The sequence below is a fragment of the Eschscholzia californica genome, unplaced genomic scaffold, assembly GCF_041429995.1.
Source record: "Eschscholzia californica isolate CP2 unplaced genomic scaffold, dmEscCali1.0.p SCAF_2, whole genome shotgun sequence".
NCBI classification, from domain to species: Eukaryota; Viridiplantae; Streptophyta; class Magnoliopsida; order Ranunculales; family Papaveraceae; genus Eschscholzia; species Eschscholzia californica.
The window spans coordinates 66,727,387-66,744,484 of NW_028238309.1; the positions used below are offsets into that span (position 1 = coordinate 66,727,387).

The following is a 17,098-nucleotide window of genomic DNA, read 5'->3' on the forward strand; positions in this document are numbered from 1 at the left end:
TGGGCTATTAGTCCTGATTCTTTTCCAAACTAGCCCATTAGACATACAAGTTCACAAATCTCTTGCCACCACCAAAAATTGTTAACTCAACCCCTTCCATATGTTTATGAGTAAATATGAAGCTAGAGGAGGTTGGGGCCAGTAACTCATTTTTCCATATCTCCCTTCACTAACAAGTTTGAAACAAAAGCACAACAAAAAACAACGTTGATAGTCTATTCTCGAAATGCCAAAAGAATACTGAACACCAAGTTCAAATCTGAAGTGGACAACCAGATTTCACCCAACAATCAAGATAGTGAAAAAAAGGGTCAACTGCGACTGTTCACCTTAGATTTTTGCCGATTCCCTCTTTTCTGGGTAGACTATCGTTTTGCAATTAAAAAAAAGTACGATAACCTGAAAAATATGATATCATATGGCCGCGGCTTTGGGGAATAAAGAAAATTTTCCGGGGAATAAAGAATTTTCTTAAAACTAGTCAAATAAGATTGACTTTTTATGTTTCTTTTTATTGCTAAGGGGCTTCTAATTTTAGAAGATGCTATAAAAAAGGCTCCTCCATCTCATCACCTCTCTCTACCACTTCATCTTCTCGACACCTCATCATCTTCTCCGACGAAAGTCGCCGGCCGGCGACCTTCAAACATAAAAAAAAAAAAAAAACTTTTTTTTTATTTTCTCTCTCCTCTCTCTCTCATTTTTTTTTATGGAAATAAGAAGCTTGTTTAATGGAATCTGCCACCACCAGTACAACTAGGCATACCTGTTTACGGCTTGAAATTTTAGATAGAGAAGAAGAAGAACTAGTTATATTCATCAAAGGTAACCTAACCCTAGTATTCCATTAGTTCATGAAAGTACAAGTTCATTTTACTTTCCTCCCAAATATTTGTCATGGTTGCATAGAAAACTAGGTTGAATAATGACATGGGTAAAAGTGTGTTCTTGGTATACCTGAACCCCTAGTCTTTAGATTAACTAAAAACATTGCTAAATTAAGGGGTACAATCACAAATCAATTAGTAATAAAATTGAAATAAACAAGCTAATCAACAAAAGGGAAAAGGTTCCAACGAAAGAAAACGCGATTCCCCCAACTGAATTTAAATTAAGGTTTTAGCTTACTTACTCTTCTATGACCATCCACATCATCAACAAAATTGTAAGTTGACCCAGGCTGTTGAAACCCTAAATACCTCTCTGCAATCTCAATGTATTCCGAAACTGATTGGTCCCACTGGCTTGCTCTTCCTTGAACCTCATTTTCCGAAGCTACAACAAAGAACGAATAGAAAAAAGGACATGAAGCTTCATTAATGAAGTCTTGAATAAGATTAGAAATCTGATAAGGAGGAGAAGGAAAGACAACATAAATTAGTACTGTTGCAAATCCAAGCGTTAGAACCGTCAGTGATGGAAAGATCAAAATGAGAATCGTACCAGTTGCCTTTGAGAACAGACCTTCTCTCTCTCTAGATCTGTTCTAGAGAGAGAGAGAAAAGAAAAAAAAATTTAGAGAGAGAAAGAGAAAATAAAAAAAAAAAAAAAAAATTTATTTTGAAGGTCGCCGGCCGGAAATTTGGCCGGCCGGCGACTTTCACCGGAGAAGATGATGAGGTGTCGAGAAGATGAAGTGGGAGAGAGAACAGATGAGATGGAGGAGAACTTTCAAAAAAAATGTATTCTGTATTCCCCATAAAAATTTATTCCCTTGAGAAATTTCAAAAAAATCTTGATTCCCTTGCGAATTTATTTCCTGAAGAATTTTCTTTATTCCCTAAAGCCGCGGCCTATCATATATATATACACGAAAATTACAATTCTATTTGACATAAGTACCCTCTTTTTTTAAGACAATATTACAATGGGGCCACAACAAGAAAGCATATCATCTTTTTTACTCTTTTAAGGTACCATTTTTTTTTTTTTTTTTTTTGAGAATTCGACTACGGTCTACGTTAGTCGTTACAAGGCATTGATGCATCATGGAGATGTAATGAGCACGATAACCGCCTACTTTTTAAACTGAGAATGAAAGAGGCCTAAAGCCCGACAACGAAGAGGCCTAAAGCCCGACAAATTATTACATTATTCATAGCCTAAATTACATAGGATAAATCTTGATGGTAACTGCTTCCACCGAGACTCGATCCCACGACCTCATGGTCTTAAGAGGGGTGTCCATCCGTTACACCAAAGGGTGGTGGACCTTTTAAGGTACCATTGAAACAAAGGTAAAATGGCAAAAAAGTGATCAAAATGAAGAAGTGGTGTTTGATAAAATATGATCAACTTTTAATGGTAAACCATTTTGAAATTCAACGTACGGATATGCCATTGATTGGTCAACGCCTTCAGGTTTCCATCTACATCAAAAGATGTTCCATGTGTTAGTAAAAAGTCCTTTATTTCACATCAATTTACAGAAAGGTACACATTTCATAATCACAAATAATGTTTGGTGTTTTTTGATTTCCTTTACTTTACTTGGGTAAAATTCCATCATATAGGTAAGTTTTGCTAAAGAAAAAATATGACAAACAAACAAACAAACTCATTAACTTTGTTAGACAATGTCGGAGTGGGATTATAAGTCTGGTTTAATAACTTCATCAACCGACAAATATAAATATCTTTAGATTCAACCTTTGACAAATGAATCTTCTATTTTGTAAATTGGATAGTATGAAACCAAGATTTCAAGACTCAACACTCTAGCCTAGATTTCAAATTTAGAGCATACTTCAAGGTTTATTTAAGATGGTATCACATTGTTTAGGAGATATTTTGAAGCCTATCTAGGCTACATAAGTGTGTGCAAGCTTCAACTTAGCAACTCTAGATGTCATTTGGGTGTACTCGTTGAGTTTTATACAGAAACAAAATTGTGTACTCCTTGAGTTTAGGTCGAGTTTGAGTCTAGCGAGTAGCCAAAAGCGATGAAATATCGATAACTGTTGAGACTTGGGTTTTCGCCGTATAAATAAAGCAGGGCCCTGTATATCATATTTCTCAAAAAAAATTGTATAAGTGATTAAATTACCTGAAATTCAGTACTAGATGATGGAGAAAAAATGAAGTTTCTACTTTGGCAAGTTCAGATCCAGGGCAAAATCTAGGTCCTCCGCCAAATGGAGTAAATTTCTTACATGTTTGACTCTGATTCTGAAATCAATAATAAAAAGATTATAAAAACACTTCAATAAATTAATATAGTACAATTATTTAATAAACATTTAAATGTTATGGGCCATAATAAATTTAATCTTTTGGGTCCAACAAAATGAGATTAGTTCTTATTAATCAAACTAATAAACACATTCTAAATTTCATTAAAAGGGTAATTAGAAGTAATTAGACAGGGTTAATAGAATAATTTACCTCCCATCTCCAAGGATGAAATTGAAGACAGTTTGTTTCATGGAGAGATGAGTCTAAATGAACTGCACTAAATACTGGTAGGACTTTCCAACCGGCTGGAATTACATAATCTGTGATAAAATAAGATTAATTAGTGTGTAATTAGTAAATTAATTAGCTCATGCATGCATGATCCTATGAAGGTTATTGTATTATAAAATGAGAAAAGAAAGAGAAAAAACCTTTAAATTTGATATCTTTGAGAGCCTTTCGGTGGACAAATTTGACAATGCTCCCACATCTTAGAGTTTCATTAATAACCTAAAATAATTTCATGAAGAATCATAATAAAAGTAAAGCACAACCACATTATTCATGACAGCCTTGAAAGTTACTTAAAAGATAACCCCATGAGAAAAAAGTTAGAGATGTGAGAGAAAGATACCAAGATAGAGTGAGTGAGAGAGAGAGAGACTAGCATACATTTTGAGTAAATTCCATTTTCTTATAGTCTTCCCAATTCAAGTACTCATCTTTCTCCTTGAGTAATCTTATGTTTTCATGCTCCAACTGTTCAAGAAAGGTGGCACATGAGCTTAGAGAAAGAAAGTATGCGTGGGTCAAAGACACAAGTAATGTGGTCGAAAAATAAAAACTAGGCAGACTCTGGGTAAAAATCTTATGCAGCTTGTTGTGATTCGTGCACGATTATTCTGCCACTGCAAGCCGCGTATAATTCTTGCTGCCAGAGTCTACCTAGTTTTTCTTGTTTGATATATAGCATTTTTGAGATAGAGATGTAGAAAGATGACCTTTAACTGTTCTAAAGCAGTAGGTGACTGGCCAAGAAAGTGAACAGCCATAGCCATCAAAAGAGAAGTAGTTTCATACCCACCCAATAAAGAATCAAGAACAAAACTAACTTTCTCATCTTCACTCAAACTATTCACAGATAAAAGCATCTCCAAAAAATCACCCATCTTTTTGTTATTTTCACCTCCATTACTACTATTATTACTTTTCTTTCTCTCTTCTACCATTGCTTTCACAGTTGATGATATCCTTATCCTTGCCTAAAAAACATAACACCCATTCAAATTTGGTCATAACAAAAACAGTAAACAAAGGACAGAGAGAGAAAAGAAAAATGTTAGCGGGAAAAAAAACTAGACGGACTCTAGGCAGATATTTTATGCGACATGCTTCCGATGATTCTGACCCACCGAACCCCGAATCACCGTAACCACAGCATAAGATTTTTGTATAGAGTCTACTACTTTTTCTTGGAGAGAGAGAGAGACAAAAACCCATCATCAAAAAACTAGTCAAAATATTGAAGAATTCAAAAACCCATTTTTCTCTCTTTCCAGCTTGGGAGAATTACTGAAACCCCCAACTCTCATAATGCCTTTACTGAACCCCCCGCTTTAATAAAAGTGGGGGATTTCAGTAAACGAATTATCAGAAGTGGGGGTAAAACGTAAGAGGGCAAGAAAGTAATATTTAAAATATAAAAGTTAAATCAAACGGAGTTGGGGGTTTCAGTAATTACTAATTAAAGTGGGGGGTTTCAATAAAGGCATTATCAGAGTTGGGGGGTTTCAGTAATTCTCCCTTCTACCTTCTTCACAAAAGAAGACTTGTTGCTTTCCTTTCCAAGAACCCAAGATTTGAATTGCAGTTCTTTCAATATCATTTAAGTACTCAGGCTTAGATTTTGTGTTGCCAACTAATGTCAGAGCCATGTTCCTTAACCTTTTGTGTGTGTCCCCAACTACAACAAGCATTGAGGATTTCCCAAGAATTCCATGAATGGGTTTTGGGTAACTACATTGAAACAATTTATCTTCATTTTGAAGTATGAAGTAGTTTAGATCTTCATCACAAGATACAATTGTTGGTGAGCAAAATAAATGAGATTTAAACACTTTCCCATACCTATATATAAAATAAAAAAACCAAGATCAAGTCAATGAATGTTAACAAACAACATTATGATTCAAAATCTATGTTTTAAGTAGTAATTCATACCTAGAAATGTGGGTTTGGAGGAAGTAGCCAATGGAGTTAGAAGGATGAGGTTTCAAGAATGTTAGGGTTTCACCAAGTAAAGGCCAACCAAAGGTACCCTTTGGAGTGAGACCAAGATTCAAGAACAAGGGTAAGTAATGGTTTATGATAGTAAAGATTGTGATGATGGTGATGAGAAGTGGAAGAAGAAAGAAACAAAGACCTCCAACTATGGGGATGTATTATGGAGTAGTTCTTTTACTTGAATGTGATGAGTTCAAAGGTGAGACACAAAGCCTTTGGGGTTGACAGATTTTGCTTGCTTGAAATGAAAATTATGATGAGAAGCAAAGGCTAGTCTCAAATTCCCATATAGAGAGAGTGAGAGGGTTGTCTAGCTTCTATTTATTATCACATTGAGAAGAGAGGAGATAGGAAGGCAGGCTTTTGACAGATTATTTACTGTTGGTGAAAGTAACTTTTTCAGAAGCTTAGGAAATGAAATCAACCTATTAGTCTAGGGATCTAGATCCCTACTAGCGTGGAGATAATATATATTCATATATGTTGGACAATTATATTATATACTAATAAAATCATGAAATCCGGATCAGGTGTCATTTTCTAGGGTTTTAATTAGTTTCTTTCTTTTCTTTTTTTTTTTGATGAAATGTTTCTTTCTTTTGTTAGGATTGATATATAGATGTCCAACTAAAAGCACCAGTTAGAAATGCGTTAGCAGATTGACCAAGGTCAATCTCTTTTGACCACAAATATTTGTTGGCACTCGCTGAAATTGTTGTATCCGAATGGACTCATCAGAAAACTTAAGTAAAGGTTTGGACTCGGGCCAGTCCGAGCCCTTGCTTCGGGATTTGAATTCGGGCAAGTCCGAACCCTTGCTTTGGGGGGTTCGGATTGGTCAATTTAAGCCATGCTTAAGTTCTCGGACTAACCAATCTGAAGCCTGTGAACTGGTCTAAGACCAGTCTGTGATTAGGATTCTCGAGAGTATTTTTAATAGTGGTTTGGATCAATGTTCTTTATCTCTCCTTAACGTTTCACCATAGATCAAGGTTGGTTTGAAATCTAAGTTCTTCCCGTAACAATTTTACTTTCTTTCTCTCTCTAAGATAAAGTTGTTTGTCTCTCTAACTCTTCATTGTTGATTGGTGATGATGGGTTTAAAAACAAGGTTATTCCATGACTCCAACAAGGAAAAGAGATGAAAAGAAGAAAAAGAATAACAAGAACGAGTAAAAAAAAAAAAATTGGGCGGGTGCCTCCCTAGTAGGCACCCAGTCTGTACCGGGTGCCTACAACGGTCGGGGCCAATGCCACTTTTAGCGGGTGTTATTAGCCCCTCTGATGTCCAATCACACCATTCAGGTAATGTATTTGTGTTATGCATACAAACTCAGGTAAGACTATTGTAAATAAAAAAAATTATAGTTTTATCTGTGTATATATGTTTTTCTATAGCAAGAGTTATCTTTGTTCGATAAGGAATATATCTAAAAAATTCAGGCGAATACATATTGAAAAATTAGTAGTGCAGTGGTGCTAGGGACACAAAAAGTTCCGGACAGATTTTAGATAGAAATCTGATGTGACTTCCCATGATTAGTGTTTCAAATAATTCATACTCGCTTCTGCTCTATTCATGGGAATCCACATCGGATTCTGCCTAGAGTCTACTCAAACTTTCTTGTTGCAAACTTTTCTTGAAGAATCATTTATGTATACAAATACAAAATTTCACAATTAGAATAGATTATGAGAGTTTCTTGACATTTTTTTTAACTTGTGACCTCATTCTTTTAATATTGGGAGAGAAAGCACTAAGATAGTGTGTGTGGTTACTACATATTACAAACCAAAAGAAGAAGAGGTTTTGGATAAAAACTTAAAATCTCAAGTCTAGCATCTCTTGTAATATAAAAACAAGTAAAATACTTTGAACTTTGAAGTCTGTTCCACGAACCTTCCTATTCCAATCCAAAGAAATGTGGCTCGGGACCGATATGACTCTTTTGAATGTAAACAAACGAAGTCAATCACTATATCTTAAGATCTCTACATACTGACATTTTGATTCTTCTTAAATCCTTCACCTCAGCAAAAGTCAAATTTCATTTAGTGGTATGACAATTTGCCTTCCTGCATTTAGCAATGTTTCAACCCTAATATGAATGGAAGAACCTAACATTATTTAAGCACAAAATTATGCGATTCCTCTTATAAGAAAAGCCCACCAAACAAAATATTTTCAAGCTCTATTTATTAACCTTCTTGTAATTCTTAAGTTCCATCCCCATCAACTATTTGATTAATGAAACTAAGTGAAATGGGGGATTTTGAATCATGGTCAATCTATTCATTCGGCTATTTAGAGCAACTCAAGCCCCAGCCGGGAGGAGGCCATAAATTCAAATTTATGACCTCCGCCCGGTGCTCCAGGCCTAGTCGTCTGGGGCGGAGGCTGGAGCCGCTCCTTCAGTCGACCCTAACATTAGGAGCGACTGAAGGAGTCCCCATGTGACCGTTGGCGTCACCAATGGTTACATTGGGGGCAGTCCCCAGCCGTTGGATTTGCTCCAACGGCTGAAAATGGGTCCAACCCCTAATCATTATTCATCTCTCACTCTTCATCTCTATTTCTTTCTCTCATTCTTGCAAATTTCCTTCTCTCCATTTCATTTCTATCTCTCTTTCTTTCAATTTTTTGGTCTTTTCATTTGTTCACCCATGGATCCATTAGACATCAACGAATTCGACAACTAAAGTTATATGGAAATGTTGTCGTCCCCTAATTCTACTTACCCGTTGGCTCAATTAGGAGTTTATGATTATGAAGTATGTGAGTGTGCAAGAAAGGGCGACTTCAACAAAGATAACTAAACAGGAACCGTATAAGCCGGATGAAGATATTTTACTTGCTAATTGTTATTTGAAAATCACATTTGATGCGGTTGTCGGAAATAGTCAAAAATATAAAGTATTTTGGCAAAAAATATCGGATGAATATAATGCGAGTGCAAAGTTTCAACGCACACTTAGAAGTTGTAAATCTCGTTTCAGTGAGATAAGCTCGGAATATCAAAGTTTTATATCAACTTTGAGGATAATAAATAAAGTTTCAAAAAGCGGAGAAAACGATTATGACCGGATAATTACTTCAGACTTTTTAATTTCTTTTTTTTATCTTTTCACTTCATAATATATACTTAATATATATTTTGTTATTTCAGTTACAAAGAGCACTTGAAATATATAAAAAAAAGAATCACAAGGAAAAGGGTTTAGGTTCCAACAAGTAGATGGCAGACATGCCAGGAGAGTCAACATCCGGCAAAAGATATTCTAATACCAATCCATCGGAGGAAAGACCAATTGGCCGTAAACAAGCCAAAGCAAATGCAAGAGTTGGCGAACGATCCACACATTCTACTGCTTCAAAAACTCCCAATGAGGGATATTAGGAAAAAAGAGATAAAGAATCCCAACGAAGATCGATGACTTTGACGGAAGTTGTAGGGGTTCAACAAGAGACCATACGGGTGCAACAAGATTTTCTACAAGCAGATAAGGAACACAAGAACCGACAATATGGGATCGACTTAATGAAGATTGATGTTAGGTCTCTCGACGAACATGCTCAACGAATGCTTTTAGCGGCCCGAGAAGCTTGGTTCAACGATCTACCACGAGACCCAAGAAACCCCTTCTAGTTATTTTTAATTAATTTTTCTAGTGTTGTTTAGTCGTATTTAAGTAGTTTTAAATTTTTAATCAATTATTAGTTGTAATCGATGTTTTTTTAATTGAACTTTATTAAGTAAATTGGGAAATTTCTAATTCAAATTTTCGGCTTCAAAAGACGCTGGGGTTGGAGCTGAATTTCAGAGGCTGAGCTGAGGCCAAAAATTTTGAGTGAAAAAGTAGTTTTTTCGGCCTAAGACAGACTGGGGTTGGAGATGCTCTTACCTAATATAAGTATCTCACGAGATACTCTGTCCGGCCCGTCTCCAGGATTAATTCCGGTCAAGAGACATGACCAGGCGAGATTTAGTGCGAACATTCTCTCTCTAAATCTGGTATGACCACTTCACCCGTTTGGGATTTACCCACGAGCCTCCTGGCCTCCTATATAAAGTTACTTATCAGATTGTTTTTGCAGGTACCACTCACTAGGTCAAAAGGGTAATAGTGATTTTGACTTAAGGTGAGCAATTGGATATCCAAGAATAGACTAAAGGGACTGGCATTTGATACACAAGTTCGTGATTAAAGTTAGGGCTTCTTTCTTTAAGGTTGGCTTTTGTTATAGTTGATTATTCTCTGCGTATGTTTGCTGTCTTTTTGTTAGAGTATAAAGATCGAGATGAATCGAGATCCGTAGATATCCGTATCAACCGTTTTTTTTTTTTTTTTTTTGGGTAGATGGGAAAAGATGAACCTCGGATGAAGCCGAGAGAGAGATGAAGTCTTGAGCATAATGATGAGCCACTCATATAAGGTGCCCACGTACTTTAGAAACATACTCCATGTGATTGAGTAATAGTCATGATGTAAACTATAAGGATGGGTTTCCAAGGAAGTATGATTTAAGTCTTTGCTTGAATCAAAGGTGATCATTGATACTTTGCACTGCTCACAATATTGGCTAATATTAGACCCACTAGCATTGAATATCCAACGGGAAGTGGAGGTTTAATAGAATAGCCATAAGGAGATGAATGTGCCCCCCCTTATTAGAATAGGTGCTGAAAACACACATGTTTCCAACTGTACTGGATGTGTGTAGAAGAATTGGCGAATTGCTGAAAAATTGGTTGGTTGAATCACCATTCTTGCAACCGAAGAGACTTGTTTTGTTACTGCGAAACAAACCTTCACTTGATCTCAATCCCATCGAGGAAAGATGAAAAACATAAAGTGAAGAACGAGTAGCAGCATTACTGGAAGCAACAAATATGCTATTCGAATCACAGAAAGGTGATTGAAGAATATTACTAACTCCATGATGGGAGTAGAGCAGCCGGAAAATCGATCGGCGAAAAGTACGGTTCCAATAAGTAGAGATAACCGAGAGAGAACAACAAGTTATTCGAGGGATACAAACTTTAGAACAGTATTGAATCGTCCAAAGTTGTAGAGAGAGTTGTTCGTCGGAAAAGCGCGGAAGCTAAGAAACCACAGGATTAACAAACCTGCTCTGATACCATGTGAAAATTCATGTTAGTCGCTAGAATAGAAGATACGAACGAAATAAATAACACAATAGTTTACATGGTTCAGTCGGAGGATCACGACCTACATCCACGGAGAAAGCCATGAATGGCTATATTATATTATCTCCACAATCGTGGGATTGATTGGTTACAAACTCGAAGACTCAATGCAACTCAACTCAATGTAAAATACATAGAGGTCACTTCTATTTATAAAGTGATTCAGATATCTTATTATCCTAGGACTCTATTTAGGATAAGTACAAATAATGTCTTCATATATCTTGGACGGTTGATACGGATATCTACGGATCTCGATTCATCTCGATCTTTATACTCTAACACTCCCCCTCAAGTTGGAAGCGGAACTTGTGGAGTTTCCAACTTGAAAATTGAACTTGAAAAAGATGGATGTTGCTTGCATACGATCGGATTCAAACTTGAAGTTGAACTTGAATTTTAATTTTTTGTGTAATGTCGAACAATTGCCAATGGTGCTGAATTCTTCGTCTGCAACTTGAGCTTGTAGTCGACATAAACTTGATATAATAATATCGTCTTTCGTAAGCTTGAATCTCATTCTTTTCTTCTTTGCTTTATTTCTTTCTCGAACTTAAATAAAAATTTGATGAGAGGGAGGTGAGCTTCAAATTTATCAACAAACTAAGGAGGAACCGATACCATATGCAGTTGATGATGGAAGAGAGGAACCGGTGGATCCACGAAGAGGATGATGAAGACATAGTGTCACAAAAAGAAGAGATAGGTGACAGAAAGATAGCGTCTCGAAACCATGTGAAATTTCACACTCACGTGAGAGAAACCATGAGGGAGAGATTACAACCCACGAGTGATATCGTGAGGAAGAGAGATATAGCCGAGAGATAAGCTCGTCGGATTATAAACCGAGAGGAAGATGGTGGATTACTCACAAAACTGAAAAGAAATCAGTGATGGCTAATAGGGTGATGTCCAAATATTGGTCTAAGAAAAGGCCGAGAAAGTCAATCGGCGGAAAGAGAGGAAGCGGTCGTCGGTTGAAAAAAAAAACGAGGAGAAGAAACCAGCTGATGTGTCACCGAGTGAGATAAAATCGGTGGTGGGACAATGGAAGTTGCCCAAAAATACATGAGATGTAGATTGGTGATAGGAAGATCGGAAAATCTATCGAAAAAATATAGGGTTCTATGCAGCAGTTGTGTCCCTAATGTTTAATACGCAATGAGCTTTTTATTTTCTTCAGCTAAGACATATACGAAGTCATGGACAGAGAGGCAAAAAGACTGATAATGTGACGCCGTTTCCTACAAGTCCATGGAGAACCTAACCAGGAGAACTTTTTGGAATGATGCCCTCTCATCTTCAAAGAGGCATAGTTTGAATTTAAAACACCATCACTAGCAGAAAAACTAGTAGATGCATGGGCTGGTTCATCTCAAACAATAGAAGAAAGCCAATCTACTAATCAAGAACCCTCTTCGAGAGCGCAACGTGGTCTCTACTTGATCAATAATCAGTAGGAGAAAGAGAAATTGAATAACACATGTCTTGGAGATCTTTCTTTTCCAATAACAGCAAGGTCTCTACTTGATCCACCAACGGATGTATATTAAATCACAACTAAATTGGATAGATAGATAGTTGTAACATGATTTGAAAATAAATTCAATCCACAAGAATGATGATTGAAATACAATAGATTGAGGGAAAGCGGAAATTGGACCGGATAACATCTCACTTGATTCAATGGGATAACACCACGATGGAAAGAAGATGATTTCAGATTTGTTTTTGTCGTATTCCACATTGGAAAACGATAAGAAACCGAAGGAAAATCCATAAGAATGGGAAAGAAAAAAAAATTGACCAAGTAGGTGATTGAGAATAAAATCACAACGAGAAAGTTGGAAAATTAGCGAATTCGAATAAATTGGAATACTTCAATTTAATCGTAACGAAAAATTATTCTCCGGAAATACGATATCTTGATTCAGGATTTTAAACCTGCTCACACAATTGCCTACTTGGTCAATTTTTTTTTCCAACTTTCTTGGACGGTTGATACGGATATCTACGGATCTCGATTCATCTCGATCTTTATACTCTAACACTTTTTCATTTTTATTATTTAAAAAGAGACAGAAATAAAAGGGATACTCATTTGTGAGCCGCACGAGTTCTTCTGCTTTTTTCGAATTAATTATTATCTTATTTTAATGATTAACCCTTCATTAAATCAAATATTATTATACTAATCAACGTTAGATTCTTTTTAGAAGTTTCTTCGTCTATACGTTCTCATCAGAATTCTGACACTCTTACTCACTAATCCATCTCTGATTAAATGAATAATTTAGTGTTCAACAAAAAAAAAATATAATTTAAAAAGAAAATCCCATAATATTATGTTTCACAATAACGATCACGTCACGTGCCAGATATATTTACAAAACTCAATCCCCGTATTTACGTAAAGATTATGAGATAATTTTATACCAGTTGTGGAAAAGACTCCGAATTCAATATATTTGAGGGGTAGGGTGGGGGAAGTACTCGGTACATTTTAGAACGATAATTGTTCAATATTGCCTTGTACCCAACGACACAATCACAAACCAAAAATACAAACTATCAAAGTTAAAAACTTCTGGGTAAGAGAAAATTCCACATCAAACAAATACTATCAAATTATAAATGTTGTAACAAATCTCATCTCTGGATGAAGAATCCATTTCTTTATTTTCTAGTCATACAACTCAACATAATAATCTTTATACCATTTTAGTATTATTATTTTTCTGTGATAATTAAATAGGGTCAAAACTCCACTACCTTTAAGATTCATCATAGTTTTGGAGGCTTATTTTATACATACATATATGTCATTCAATTGCAACAACCCACTAATTGTATAAAGTATTATACAATTGTAAAGGCATTAAACAATTTTGTTATATTTATTATATGAATAATCCTCTTAGACAAAGGAGATATTAGAGTGCAAAAAATGCTATAAGTAAATAAAAAATTTATTTAATCCTTGAAATTTTTATTTATCTGGGTAAAAGAACAGTCCAGATTGCAGTCAAATCTTCAAAAAAATGTTATCTGATGAAAGTGAGTCAGAATGTCAAAAATTAAGTAAAATTTTTATTTACTTGTATCATTCCTCGATTAATAATTGTTTTGATATTGTACTACAAAATTCCATTCACCTCATCGTCAAATTATTCAAGGGTAACTATACAATTACAAAAAAAAAAAAAATCAAATCTCGGTTGAAGTGGTAAGAGACTAAGTCTTCCACCTTAGAGGTTATGAGTTTGAGGCATACTGACGATTTCAAAAAAAAAACTACAACTACAAAAAAGGAAGTTTTAGTGACAGGATTTATAGAATTCTGTATTTATTTATAGAATTTTGTAATCTTCATTTTATCACTAAGTAAAGGAATTTTGAATCTAGTTTAAACTTTAAAGAGAGAAAAGGTTAATTGTTTAATATAGCTCTTTTTAGATTATTTTTTTGTTATAGAGCATATTGATGGTCATGGAAAATGATAGATGTTTCATAGTGGAAAGACATAAAATTTATTGTCTGGTAGAAAAACCCCTACCTTTTTCATAGTGGGTTGTTCTTATGGCTTATCACATCAACATTCCAAAGATATAGACTTTGGAGAAACAGTGAGTTCAAAAGTTGCTCATTTTCTTTTTGCACCATGGGTGATAGGGTACAGAAATCTCTTACCTACCAAACACAAAAACAAGATGGAGAATCAATATGTTTAGCTTTTGTAGAGAGGTAAAATTCAATCAAGAGATAGTTGATCTGAAAACTTCCCCCATCATTATTTGTGTTCATTAGTTTAGTGACATATTCTGTCCTATGTTGGATCGGATTATCGGAACCTTTTGGATTTTGTTGGCATTGTGGATTATACTGTATCTTAGTTTGTATAACTCTAACAATATACAAATGTATAATGTAAGTCAATAAGAACTATTGCAACATCATAAGAGTATGAACGGATTAAATTGCTAGAAAAAACTTATATTTGTTGTCGATAGAGCATAGACGATAGACCCAGTTTAAAATAGAAACAAAAATCTTATTCCTAACAACATACATAGCAAGAAGTCAATAAGAGCAACCACGCGCAACATCATAAGAGTATTAAGGGATTAAATTGTTAGAAAAATCATATATTTGTTGTGAAAAGGTTATAGAGCCAAGTTCTTATAAAGACAAAAATCTCGTCTCTAACAATATACAAAGTAAGAAGTCCATAGGAGCGATCGCAACATCGATCGGTAGAGTATCAAACCAAAAGCATGGAGTTTCAACAAAAAAAAAACATGGAATTTTTGTAGCGGCTTAAATTTCGTTACAAATAAAAGAGGGCGTCACAAACTGTTTGGTTGGAAGCCGTCACAATAGTCATCGTCGCTATATTATTTGTGACGACTTAGGCCATTATAATTTCTAAGGATACATTTTGGCAGCTCCCCGCCGTCATAATAAGATTTGTTGCCGCAAGATTTTTCTTGCGCCAAATTAGAAGATCATTTGTGACATCTTGTATTGTCTCAGGTTGTCGCCAATAATAATTTTTGTTTTTCTTAATATTAAGAAAGAGAGAAAATCATTTACTACTGCTACATGTTGCAGTTGTTGTTGCTACAAATGCCACAGATATTGTGGAAGGAGCAGAGAGCCAATTTAAAATAGAGATAAAAATCTCACACGTCACTTGGTAGGATATCTCTAAAAAATGAAGAAAATGAACAAACGTAGTGTGATCCGACCTACATAACGAATTGATTCAAATAACACCGACACCGATTGAATGAAAATACTTTTGCACTTAAAATTTTTCTTAACATAGCAAACCGACATCTATACGAGAGCAGGTATATATAACTTGGATTTCTCTTGTGAAGAAGAAAATTCTAAGGCTATAATGATATATGTGACCATAAGTTGGCTTTTGACAAAATATTTCACATTTAGGGTTAAAATGATTTTCTTTTCTTTTACATGTGTTATTTTTCTATCCTTTTGGAATATTTGTTTTTGCTTAATATCTGAGAAGTGATTTATTCGAAAATGAAAATCAAACGGCTCTAACACAGGTACAAAGTGAAAGTAGAGAGGGGAGATAGAGTGAAAGCACAAAATACTTTGATCTCCATATCAGGGCCGGTCCTGACTTTTTTGAGGCCCGAAGCGAACTTAATAAATGTGGCCCCAAACTTTTTGACATAGAATTACAATTTTCTAATACTCCTTGCGCAATTTTTTTTTCGAAAAAGAATTCATCATTTTTCCCAGAAAAAGATATATAAATATGTAACATATTAATCAAGATTTAAATACATGTAAAATTGCACAAGTTCCAAAATAGTTGCATGAGTTAGTTGAAACCTTAAATGTATATACTATGTACATGTACTTATAAAAAAGACAAACAAGAAATTTGACCCAATTTCTCATTTAGATTCTTAATATCGTTTTGCATCAAACCTTCTCAGAGATTTGATCTTTTATATTGACTCAGACATGGAAACCTTTGTGAAGGGCTTCTCCTTGAGATTTTCAACGAGAGTATCTTCTTGAGTTTCCGAAAATGAGTGGAGTGGAGGGAGAGAAAAAGAAGAATAGAGACATGCAAGTATAGGCGGAGAGGTGAGGGAGTGAGAGCGACAGAGAGAGTGACAGATGAAGGAGAAAGGTATGAAGAAGTGTGAAGAGGTGAGCGGTGAGAGTGTGCTTGTGTCTGACTCATTGGTAGATGACTACGAGGCACTTCACGCTGACAATCAACTTTTAGAATCGAAGATGACTAGACTAGAGAGAAATGATGACGAAAATAGTTTAGAAAAAATATAAACAATTTGGCCAAATTTAACTTGAAACAGATATATGAGGGCCAAATTTTATAGGTGGACACAATTAGGGACAAATTCTAGAGATGGTTATAACACTAGGGGCCACATTTGAATCAAACATTTCAAATAAGGTTAAAGTGGCCAGCGCGTGACGCATAAATGACATGGTGGCCCGTAGGAATTGGATTTAAAGTGGCTTAGACGTGATCCTCTTCATGTTATTTGACCTGCGTTACTTCACTTTCTTTATAGGCACTGCAATGCTATTAGCCAATTCAAAAGTAACAAACTAAATGAGGCCCCTAAATTTGGGTGGCCCAAAGCGAGCAAAAACCCAAAGCGAGGCTTTGCTCGCTTTGGGCCAGGGCCGGCTCTGCTCCATATTTGTCTAGCATTTCGTGAATCTGCGACTAGTTTCCATCGAGGAAGGAAAAAGAAAATGACAATGAGTAAAATGTAAGAAATTTTACTGTTAAAAGTAAAGTACTAAAGTGTGATACAGCGGGGCTATTCTTGAATTTGTCACAAATTGAGGTTAAATTGAAATTATCAAGTACTTCTAAATTGAGACGTGACTGTAAATATGAGAGATGTTGTAAG

The 17,098-nt window shown here is 35.3% G+C and overlaps 1 protein-coding gene across 3 annotated transcripts; it reads right to left on the reverse strand.

Annotated features, from left to right (window-relative positions):
• Positions 1 to 1,006: 1,006 nt before the first annotated feature.
• LOC147560542 (cytochrome P450 724B1-like) lies at positions 1,007 to 5,829 on the reverse strand. 3 transcript variants are annotated; one of them, XM_086662702.1, is made up of 9 exons: positions 5,395 to 5,829; positions 4,916 to 5,301; positions 4,176 to 4,436; positions 3,847 to 3,933; positions 3,606 to 3,684; positions 3,385 to 3,494; positions 3,047 to 3,168; positions 2,331 to 2,369; positions 1,007 to 1,275 (listed from the first exon to the last, which is right to left on the reverse strand). In XM_086662702.1, the coding sequence occupies exons 3-9, from the start codon at positions 4,401 to 4,403 to the stop codon at positions 1,263 to 1,265; spliced, it is 678 nt and encodes a 225-aa protein (XP_086518828.1). In that variant the 5' UTR covers positions 4,404 to 4,436; positions 4,916 to 5,301; positions 5,395 to 5,829; the 3' UTR covers positions 1,007 to 1,262. The 3 variants fall into 3 exon arrangements, with proteins under 3 accessions (XP_086518828.1, XP_086518829.1, XP_086518827.1); XM_086662703.1 differs by lacking the exon at positions 4,916 to 5,301 and having other exon boundaries at positions 5,395 to 5,748; XM_086662701.1 differs by lacking the exons at positions 1,007 to 1,275; positions 4,916 to 5,301 and adding an exon at positions 1,829 to 1,905 and having other exon boundaries at positions 2,213 to 2,369; positions 5,395 to 5,748.
• Between the last annotated feature and the right edge of the window lie 11,269 nt (positions 5,830 to 17,098).

Excerpts from the sequence above, each read along its gene's own strand:
- LOC147560542 (XM_086662701.1), bottom strand. The coding sequence starts at position 4,403 with ATGGTAGAAGAGAGAAAGAAAAGTAATAATAGTAGTAATGGAGGTGAA. Across the intron at positions 3,934-4,175 it reads CTGCTTTAGAACAGTTAAAG|TTGGAGCATGAAAACATAAG; the intron begins GTCATCTTTCTA and ends TTTCTTGAACAG. Across the intron at positions 3,495-3,605 it reads CAAAGATATCAAATTTAAAG|ATTATGTAATTCCAGCCGGT; the intron begins GTTTTTTCTCTT and ends ATTTTATCACAG.